The following is an 11,548-nucleotide window of genomic DNA, read 5'->3' as shown; positions in this document are numbered from 1 at the left end:
ACTTTCCACCAAGATATGTTTTAGTTAGTCTTAACTTACTTGAAATGAAATTTATTACTTTAATAATTAGAAAAATTAATAAACATTTTAATTACAAGAATGATAGATAAAATTTTGATGCTTCCAATAAGCTATATTTATCAAGAGGATGCACTTATGTAGAATACTCTCTTGAGGATGTTAGGTAAGTAACATGTTACTATGTGTAGTAAAATATCTATGATTTTATAAAAGCACTGAACACTAAGCAACGGAAATGTTTTTCCCAGTCTCTTTCCTCCGAACTTGATCACCATCTCTCTGGCAAAGCACCTAAATTAATTCTTCTTTAAAAGTTAACAAGACCAAATTATAAGCTTGATGAATAAGTCATTCTTATTTTTCTTTATTATATTTTACGTATTTATTAGCTATGCCCATCTTAAACAGGTTTATTTTTTCTTTTTACACATACCAAACTCATAATACTAGCTGCTGTCCCCAGGTCCGAATGTTAAGTCAACATATATTTGAGAGACCTTCAACTTATCAAGTATTGCAGATCTCTGATTGCTTTGGAACCACTTCTGATACCTGTGGACTTAGTTCAAGGCCAGTTATTACCACTTTTTTTTTTTCTAATAGAATGAACAAATGGCTAATTGTTTGCTTTGGTCAACCAAGCTCAAGTTAATGGATCTGGGTACTATGTATATAAAAAACCTAGCTTGAGTCTCTTTTCAGTGACATCTTTGCCTTTCTAATCAGAGATTTTCTTCCTCAGAGATTTTGGCCTAGATTTGCAAAATGATGACCATATCTTTGATTTGGGGGATTGCTATAGCAGCATGCTGTTGTCTATGGCTTATTCTTGGAATAAGGAGAAGGTAAGGAATGTTTTATCTTTAAATTGCTCTTTAATTCATCCATTTAATGTTTTTTTTTACCTTCATTGTTATACAGTAAATTTGGTTTTCTATACTTACACATATTAGCATTATCTTCCTTATTTTTTAATGAAAAATTTGATTTGAATTTTTAAAGTAATATCTTTTTTACTATAACAAAATATATGATGACAGCTTCCTTTTTTAGTATTGGTATATACCAATGGTAATGTATAAATGTATATTGGTGTTAAACATAACTGACAGAAATTTTATAAGGTCTTTATGTACATTTATATGTATATCTAAAGAGGAAGCCTAAATTAGTAAGGATACAAGTAGCAAGTGGGAATCTATGTGGAAAGGATTGCTTTCTCTCACATGGCTTCAATAGATACTCTTATTAAATAAATGTTCTCTTTTAAGCTCATTCTTGTGCATCATATAGACTCTTGTGCATCATATAGACTCAGCCTAAGCCTGGACTAGAGCATAGACCTGAGCTGATCATTCTATTACTGTTTTTAAATCAATGTTAATCTACTATGGTGAACTCGGAAAGTCTGCTGAGTGTATGTGACATTGATTTCATTTATTTACAACTGGTTCAAGAATGCAAGAAAAACAAATACAGTCACATCCAGAACCATAGTTTATTTAACTTCTAATTGGCTCAAGGAGTAATTGTGGGGAGGCATGTAGATATTCTCTGCTATGTCAATCTCAAAAAGAGAAAATCACCCTGAGCATATTTCAACTGTGTAGATTGCTATGTATTTTCTGCCTTTTGCAGTTTCTTTCAGGCCTGATAGTTTTTACTTTTAATTAAACTACTTATCTTCAAACCAAGAAAAGAAAAGTTATTACTTTATACTGTATTATTCTATCAAGAGGTACAGAAGTTTATGTTGGAAAATAAGTTTACATTTTCTAATAGAAACATTTTAAAGGAGCATTGAATTACAATAGATGATTCTGTCAGTGTTTATCTTACTCAATTTCATTTTATAATAAGGTAATTTCTCACATGAGATTCTTCTTCTCTGAAACCATCCTTACAGAATAATAATATCTTTAAACTAGGAAGATTTTGAAAATCTCAGTTCTGAAATCCTCTCTTATTCAGTGATCTATGTCTATAAAGAAAATAATCAAAAGAAACATTTTGAGATATTTAGAAAAATGATGCTTAGCAAAATTATAAACACTAGAATGTAGTTTCGTTTCCGCACTGACAGCAAGAATCTTGTTGGCCTTGTAAATCCTTTCGCCTGAATCATAGGGAAAAGTGATGAGCACACAGTAGACGGGTGCTTGTTGAATGTACATATGGACGGATGCATAAATAGATTTAGTAATCCTTTCCACCAACATATCATGTTACTAGGTTAATATAACCTATTTTCGTAGTAAAAGAGCAGGGCCCATCCAACAAAAGAAATATCTATAAACTATAGGGTTCTAAAGTTTGAAGTCAGTGGGAAGGATTTTTAAACGTGATGTAAGCAAAAACCCAAATATGTAATCATCCGTGTCTATCATACATTTGTTTCTGATAGGCAAACGGGTGAACCACCTCTAGAGAATGGGTTGATTCCATACCTGGGCTGTGCGCTGCAATTTGGTGCCAATCCTCTTGAGTTCCTCAGAGCAAATCAAAGGAAACACGGTCATGTTTTTACCTGCAAACTAATGGGAAAATACGTCCATTTCATCACAAATCCCTTGTCATACCATAAGGTGTTGTGCCATGGAAAATATTTTGATTGGAAAAAATTTCACTATGCTACTTCTGCGAAGGTAAGCAGTTTTACATTTATATACCATTCTGTTTGTCTTCTACCTTTTTGTGTGCTGGTCTATTTAGAAATTTTGATGTACTTAGATTTTACGATAAAGGTGTTGAAGAGAGTTATTCTTATGTGGAGATTCTTAGAAACATAAATAAATTAAATTATACATAGCTTCGTAGTAACAATCATTTAGAAAGTCAAAATAGGTATAAATGTGTCATTTGTTGACAAGTTAATGAGGGTGAAATATACACTAAATGCTCTACTGAGACAGGTGGCACTCTATGAATAAGAGAGATAAAAATTCACCACATCAGCAGTGTCTATGCAAGAGTGCAAGTGATGGAAACCTAACATTCAACAGTTGTCTTGCCACACTTGTGCCACATAGTGTTTCATTTTGTTAAGGAATTGGCAAGATATTTTAACATCATTTAGATGTAATAAAAGAAGCTCTGTTGCTAAGAAAAAAAAAACTAGTAACTACTTACTACAAATAAATATTAGCTTTGGTCTTTGTGACTAAGTAGTTTAAAGTTTTGTTAAAATACATCTACAGCTGGACACAATGGAACACACCTGTAGTCCCTGCTACTTGAGAGGCTGAGGCAGGAGGATCGCTTGAGCCCAGGAGTTTGAGGCTGTGGTGAGCTATAATTGTGTCACTTCACTCCAGTCTGCGCGACAATGTGAGACCCCATCTCTAAAAGAAAAAGAAAAAGAAATCTGCAAATAATATAAAAGATAACTAATGGTTTTAAAACATTGTCAATAAGTTTATGTGCAATAGGTGTAAATAAGTGCAGTGGCATACAGATAAGACATAGATGACTTGAGTGATCCAGGGGAGTGCCACTGAACTTGGCTTTAAAGGAAAGGTACAATTTGGCCATTTATTTGTAAAGTGCTATGAAATTGTACAAGGGAAAGCCAATTTCCTGTTTTTAAGAAGTAAGGAACTATGAAAGTATCTAATCCGTTTTTCAGTCATTTACTATGACTAGGTCAGGTTTAATTTCTTTTTCTCCATGTTTTATTTGCTGTCAGGCATTTGGTCACAGAAGCATTGACCCGAGGGATGGAAATACCACTGAAAACATAAACAACACTTTCATCAAAACTCTGCAGGGCAATGCCTTGAATTTCCTCACGGAAAGCATGATGGAAAACCTCCAACGTATCATGAGACCTCCAGTCTTCTCTAACTCAAAGACCGCTGCCTGGGTGACAGAAGGGATGTATTCTTTCTGCTACCGAGTGATGTTTGAAGCTGGGTATTTAACTATCTTTGGCAGAGATCTTACAAGGCAAGACACACAGAAAGCACATATTCTAAACAATCTTGACAACTTCAAGAAATTCGACAAAGTCTTTCCAGCCCTGGTAGCAGGCCTCCCCATTCACATGTTCAGGACTGCACACAATGCCCGGGAGAAACTGGCAGAGAGCTTGAAGCACGAGAACCTCCAAAAGAGGGAAAGTGTCTCAGAACTGATCAGACTGCGCATGTTTCTCAATGACACTTTGTCCACCTTTGATGACCTGGAGAAGGCCAAGACGCACCTCGTGGTCCTCTGGGCATCGCAAGCAAACACCATTCCAGCGACTTTCTGGAGTTTATTTCAAATGATTAGGTGACTAACACCATATCCATTTCTTTTTTTTTTTTTTTTAGTAGAATGTAGAAATTAAACCATTTTAATTTTAAGAAAACGAGCCTCATAGTACTTTCTCTTGCCATCAATCAAGAACGTAGCACTAATGCATGTTAGTGTTTCACATGTTTGAGTTCATTCAGTCCTCACAAAAACAGAGGCAGCTATGACTGGTAAAAGTGTTTTATAGAAACAAAGGCAGTCCCAGAGAAAGAGATGTCACCCCAAGTCACAGAGCTTGTATGTGCTCGTGTTGGGGTCAATTCAGGCTGCCTGGTCCAGAGCCCTCACTCTTAACCCCATACTGTTCTTCACGACACCAACTTAAGTCCATAAATGCAGCTTTCATAATCATAAAAATGTATTTAAGTGATTACTGATTTAATCAGGGCAGTGACTATGCCTTATTTATTTGTTCATTCACAGTTTGTTTTCACAGAATTAGGAATTGCTGTTCTTCTGTTTTTGACCAAGTGTGAGAGCTATGAATCAATCATAATCAATTTTTATTGATAAGAGACTTAGCTAGGTTTTGCTTTTTAAAACTGTATGTAATAGGAAAAAAAAACTGTAATAACATATGTTTTACATAACATGATTTCTCTCCAAAGTGTTAATCTTTTGGGAATTTGAAATTAGAATGGTCTATTATTGAATTATTCCAATTAAATTAGATATTCAGTATCATCTAGACACAAAATTGCTACTCCATAGGATTGGGAATGCCAAATTTCTATTGATAGCTGATGACTTTAGGTCTTATAAAATATTTTAAAACTTAATTTCAGGTGTGAGAACTTATTACTAATTTGTCACAAATGTTGACTATCTTCCAAAGTTATTACTTGAGAAAGCACATCCAGAATAAATTCACATATTTACAGCAGGCATACAACATCAATTTAACATCATAAAGGAAATTGTAGCCATATTTTATGATAGTTTCACAAATACTTATCAGTCAAACATTTTGAGACTCAACTTACTATAATTTTGTTATGTAGCTCCCTACCCATGTCTAATCCTTATTAGAAACACTTGTTTATAAAAGCCCTGACCAAAGTTTAACTTTTATGTAGCAAGGCCCCCTTTTTTTATTATTTTTTTTTTTTTTTTTTTTTGAGACGGAGTCTTGCTCTGTCACCAAGGCTGGAGTGCAGTGGCGCAATCTGGGCTCACTGCAACCTCCACCTCCCAGGCTCAAGCAATCCTCCTGCCTCAGCCTCCCGAGTAGCTGGGATTACAGGATCCCACTGCCATGCCCGGCTAATTTTGTATTTTTAGTAGAGACAGGGTTTCACCATGTTGGCCAGGCTGGTCTCAAACTCCTGACCTCATGATCCACTCGCCTTGGCCTCCCAAAGTACTGGATTCTTACTAATATCCAAGGACATAAAACGCAATTACAAATGTAGTAAACGCAAGCAGGACTATCCCTTTCTCTTCTCCCCTGATATCTTCACCGTCTAGTCAAAAGGAGGGGGAAAGGCCTATTTGTTTGCAGATCTCAAAGTATGGAAAAAGTTTATTTTCTGTACATACATTTTTTCTCTTAACTTTTAATAGGAACCCAGAAGCAATGAAAGCAGCTACTAAAGAAGTGAAAAGAACATTAGAGAATGCTGGTCAAAAAGTCAGCTTGGAAGGCAATCCCATTTGTTTGAGTCAAACACAACTGAATGACCTGCCAGTATTAGGTGGGTATACTTGTTATGTTGCGTTTCATTTTCTATGTCCTACTACTTTAACAATTATGACCAACATCAATTACATACTTACTGAATTCTAGGCATTAAGCTAAGTATTTCATATGCATTTTCTTGGTTAATCCCCACAACAATCCTGTGACTTGGGACTGTTACTATTTATTTGTACCAAGTGAGGAAACTGACACTTAGAGGTTAAGCTGCAGCCAGGGTAGAATCAAATACATCATTATGTGGGATCCTGTTCTCTCAGCTACCACCCTGCACTGCCACACTATGTTTCTCTTATTCCTCTTACCACTAATCTGATGGTTAATGGAAGTATATTAGTCATTTTCATAAAATAAAGGAGGGAAAAGAACCATTAAGAAACCACAGTTACCTGCATGGATTGAGTGATGGATTTGAAGCTTCTTTGATTTTTCTTTGTTCTGCTTTTCTATATTTTATAGAAATATAGCAATATGATATTTTTAATTTAATTTTTTTTTTTTTTTAGACAAAGTCTCGTTCTGTTGCCCAGGCTGGAGTGCAATGGTGTGATCTTGGCTCACTACAACCTCTGCCTCCTGGGTTCAAACCACTCTCCTGCCTCAGCCTCCCAAGTAGCTAGGATTACAAGTGCACGCCACCACTCCTGGCTAATTTTTGTATTTTTAGTAGAGACGGGGTTTCACCATGTTGTCCAGACTGGTCTCGAATTCCTGTCCTCAAGTGATCTGCCTGCCTCGGCCTCCCGAAGTGCTGGGATTACAGGCATGAGCCACTGCACCCGGCCAACAATATGATATGTTTATAGGAAGAAAGTTTTCTTTTTTTGGTTATTTTATTTAAGGAGGCAAGAAGCTTAGGCTCCTTGTTGGGTCTGACTTGGGAGACTTTGGACATGTCAGTCTCTTTTGGGGGCCTTCCTTTTCTTATCTGTAAAATAAAATGCTAACATTCTGGGATTTTATACACAATCATGTGATGAGCACCCTAAAACATGACAGTTAAAGGATAAGTCTAAAAGGTCAGGCTGGACCTCTCGTGAGCTCTCTATATTTCAGCCATTTTCAGGTTGGTTCTTTTTGTCCCTTTATGCCTTTACTAGGCAGCAGGGATCGCCACACAACATCAGATAGTATATGGATAAAAATAGGTTCTTGTAAATGTTGAACTGAAGCTGCAGTAAACACCTAGAAAAAACATATGTATATATCAGTGTTATCAGTATATTCAGTCTCAGAAGTCCTCAGCATAATAAATCTCAGAAGTGATAAACTTTGAATAATTTATATAAAAATGTATTACTGATTTTTCCAGTTTTATTAGATGATTACTTTTCTATAAAATGATGGAATTTTGTTTCCCAATTATGACCAAGATGATTATCTCTTAATCAAAAGATTATTATTAACTCAGAGGATCCGATTTAAAAATACATTCCGGGAGGCTGAGGCAGGAGAATGGCGTAAACCCGGGAGGCGGAGCTTGCAGTGAGCTGAGATCTGGCCACTGCACTCCAGCCTGGGCCACAGAGCGAGACCCCGTCTCAACAACAACAACAACAAAAAAATACATTCAGGCCAGGCATGGTGACTCACACCTGTAATCAAAGCACTTTTAGAGGCTGAGGTGGGTGCATCGCTTAAGCCTAGGAGCTCAAGAGCAGCCTGGCAACACAGCAAAACCCTGTGTCTACAAACAATAAAAAGAAGAAAATTAGCTGGGTATGGTGGCAGACGCCTATAGTCGCAGCTGCTCAGGAGGTTGAGGTGAGAAGATCACTTGAGCCTGGGAGGTTAAGGTTGTGGTGAGCCATGCTCATGCCACTGCACTGCAGCCTGAGCAAGAGAATGAGACCCTGGCTAAAAACAAAAACAAAAATAAGAAAATTCAGACACAGTTGAATCATTGATAACGGCATCGTGGTAACAGAAAGAAAGTTTGGGAAATGTTTATCTGATCAGCTTCCCATACCCTGTTCATATTACAGGACTGCAGAACACCATCACCACACAGTCCCTTTGTGTTATGCACTGCCAGGCTGTCTGTAGTTCAGACTCTATATCATACGACCTTCAAACACTTGCTTTGTTCTTCTCTTCCTTCCTCCCTTCTTCTTTCATTTTTTACCTTTTTTTCTTTTAAAATATTTAGAAAGCATAATCAAGGAATCACTGAGGCTTTCCAGTGCCTCCCTCAACATCCGGACAGCTAAGGAGGATTTCACTTTGCACCTTGAGGACGGTTCCTACAACATCCGAAAAGATGACATCATAGCTCTTTACCCACAGTTAATGCACTTAGATCCAGAAATCTACCCAGACCCTTTGGTAAGTACCTGCTCATTGAAGTTCCATATCCAGGTGATAGCTACCTAGATCTAAACAAAGAGGAAATTTACAATGGTAGAATTGATTTTATCATTGTAGTCATAGGGATTGTCCTCTTAATCGTGTTAAATATTCATATATTTTGGAAAATTTAGATAGTGGTCTGAATTTTTAATTTTTAGACCAGGTATTTGTCATCACACAGTCTTTGCTAGATTATGTTTGCAGTCATGATAATAAACCTGCCACTTTTTTTTTTTCTTAAAACACCTCCTCCCAAATCCAGGAAATTGGAGGCTAATATATTAATTCTTCCAGTTTCTTCTGGAAACCCTTCTCTCTCTAGCTCTGCCTGACTAAGGAACTAACCGTTCAAGCACGATAGGAGGTGTCAGAAGGCTTCCTTAGCTCGTTAAGCTCCTGTTCCTTATTACTTTCTGATTCAATGTGGAGTATTTGCTAAATCACTAATGGAGTAGATTTAAAAAGAAAATTACTCTTTGGAGCTTCCAGGTTGAGAAAGAGATAAATTTCTTTAAAACTAGCTTAAAGGCTGTTTTCTTTGTATTTTTATTGCAGACTTTTAAATATGATAGGTATCTTGATGGAAATGGGAAGACAAAGACTACCTTCTACTGTAATGGACTCAAGTTAAAGTATTACTACATGCCCTTTGGATCAGGAGCTACAATATGCCCTGGAAGAGTGTTTGCTATCCACGAAATCAAGCAATTTTTGGTTTTGATGCTTTCTTATTTTGAACTGGAGCTTGTAGAGGGCCAAAATAAATGTCCGCCTTTGGACCAGTCCCGGGCAGGCTTGGGCATTTTGCCGCCGTTGTATGACATTGAGTTTAAATATAAATTCAAGCATTTGTGAATACATGGCTGAAATAAGAGGACACTAGATGATATTACAGGACTGCAGAACACCGTCACCACACAGTCCCTTTGGATAAATACATTTAGTGGTGGTAGAAATGATTCACCAGGTCCAGTGTTGTTCACCAATGCTTGCTTGTGAATCTTAACATTTTGGTGACAGTTTCCAGATGGTATCGCAGACTGTGCTAGTGAAAAGAACTAGTTTCTAGGAGCACAATAATTTGTTTTCATCTGTATGAGTCCATGAATGTTCATATAGCCAGGGGTTAAAGTTTATTATTTTCAGAGGAAAACACCTTTTTTTTTCCCCCCAAAATAAAGATACACATTCCAGCCAGGTGTTGTATAGCAGGCACCTGTAGTCTTAGCTACTCGAGAGGCCAAAGAAGGAGGATGGCTTGAGCCCAGGAGTTCAAGACTAGCCTGGACAGCTTAGTGAGACCCCGTCTCTAAAGAAAAGATATGTATTCTAATTGGCAGATTGTTTTTTCCTAAGGAAACTGCTTTATTTTTATAAAACTGCCCAACAATTATGAAACATGTTCAAATTCACGTTCTAGTGAAACTGCATTTTTTTTTTTTTACTAGATGTTGGGGTTCTTCAGGTGTGATCATATATCATAAAGGATATTTCAAATGATTATGATTAGTTATGTCTTTTAATAAAAAGGAAATACTTTTCAACTTTTTCTATATCCAAAATTCAGGGCTTTAAAAATGATTATTTTGATTTTCTAAAAACGCTAAAGGTGGTTTTAATATTTTCCCTTATGTTTTAACTTATTGTTGCTGAAAACTCTATGTCCAGCTTTAACTATCTTCTCTATATTTTTATTTCATTTCATATTAATGAGAAGAGTTTTTTTCAGAGATTAAAAAAGGCAGTTTTTCTGTTATTGTTAAATATACACTATCACTGAACAAATGTAGCTTTTATGTGATATGTTTTAAAGTTAAAACCGGATGGAAATAGCCATTTGAAAGCTTTGATTATGAAACATGCAGAGTGTATTAAGTGCGGCTTGACATTATGTTTTATTTAAATGCTTTTTATCGCTAAATGACTTACAGATGAAAAAAACTAAGGTGGCCTGAGAGTTTAAATGCTGTGTACAACAATGCTTTGATAATATATTTTAAGTATGAGTTATCAGTTATACGTCAATTGATATTTCTGTTTAGTATTTATATGTAAATTATATTTACCTTTTTGCTTATTTTATAAATATTAAGAAAATATTCTAACATTTCATAATTTTGAAATGATTCATCTTTCAGAAATAAAAGTATGAATCTATGTGTATGTATGTATGTATGTATTTATTTATTTTGAGACAGAGTCTCACCCTTTCACCAAGGCTGGAGTGCAGTGGTGCGATCTCGGCTCACTGTAACTGCCGCCTCCTCAGTTCAAGCGATTCTCATGCCTCAGCCTCCTGAGTAGCTGGGACTACAGGCACGTGCCACCATGCCTGGCTAATTTTTATATTATTAGTAGAGACGGAGTTTCACCATGTTGGCCAGACTGGTCTCAAACTCCTGACCTCAGGGGATCTGCCCACCTCGGTCTCCCAAAGTGCTGTGATTACAGGCACAAGTCACCGCACCTGGCCGAATCTATGTGTTTTAAATTTTGAATTATTTGGAGTGTTTAAAACATTCACCCACTGATAAGCTAAACAACAACAATTTTATTCAGGATTCATTCAAAATACTCATATATTCAAAATATTGCAAAAATATTCAATGTAATAATTTACTCAAAAATCTCCCTCATACTACATAAAATTTATTAGAAGTTTTCATCTTGCTATTTAATATTACCATAGATTTATCCCTTGAGTAGGTTATCTTTTATATTAAGAAAATTAAAGTCATTTAGATGTGGTTCAAGATTAACAAAAATCTATTTTATAGTGAACAGTTATAAACCAAATTTCTAATGTGGTTTCCTAATAGATTTTATGACTTTTTAAATGCATCCCACATTTTTCCATGTCTTTGTTCTTGTAGAGTAAGGGTTGGTAACTGATCGCACATGGACCAGAGGGTCCCTGCCTCTGTTTTTGTATAGCCTGAAAGTTGAGAATGGTTTTTACATTTTTAAATGGTTAGACAAAAAATCAAAAGAATAAGAATCTTTTCTGACATGTGAGAAGTATGTGAAATTTGGACTTCCACACCCATCAGTCAAGTTTTATTGGGAGGGACGCAGCCTGCCCATTGTTTTCATTCTTGTCCACGCCTGCTGTTGCGGTGCCACTGTGGAGCTGAGCAGTTGCAACAGAGACCATGTGGCCACAAAGCCTGATATATTTAAAGTCTA

At 36.2% G+C, this 11,548-nt stretch overlaps 1 protein-coding gene across 1 annotated transcript; it reads left to right on the top strand.

Moving 5' to 3' along the window:
• Nucleotides 1-648: 648 nt before the first annotated feature.
• LOC117079320 (cytochrome P450 7A1) lies at nt 649-10,519 on the top strand. Its single transcript, XM_033203084.1, has 6 exons — nt 649-866; nt 2,426-2,666; nt 3,707-4,293; nt 5,881-6,011; nt 8,163-8,338; nt 8,918-10,519. Exons 1-6 carry the CDS (start codon nt 787-789, stop codon nt 9,215-9,217), a joined length of 1,515 nt encoding a protein of 504 aa, XP_033058975.1. The 5' UTR covers nt 649-786; the 3' UTR covers nt 9,218-10,519.
• The last annotated feature ends 1,029 nt before the right edge of the window (nt 10,520-11,548 follow it).

Source organism: Trachypithecus francoisi, unplaced genomic scaffold, assembly GCF_009764315.1.
Source record: "Trachypithecus francoisi isolate TF-2019V2 unplaced genomic scaffold, Tfra_2.0 Lachesis_group7, whole genome shotgun sequence".
In the NCBI taxonomy this organism is placed as follows: domain Eukaryota; kingdom Metazoa; phylum Chordata; class Mammalia; order Primates; family Cercopithecidae; genus Trachypithecus; species Trachypithecus francoisi.
The sequence above is the reverse complement of the archived record's forward strand: the minus strand, read 5'-3'. Positions and strand labels throughout refer to the sequence as shown.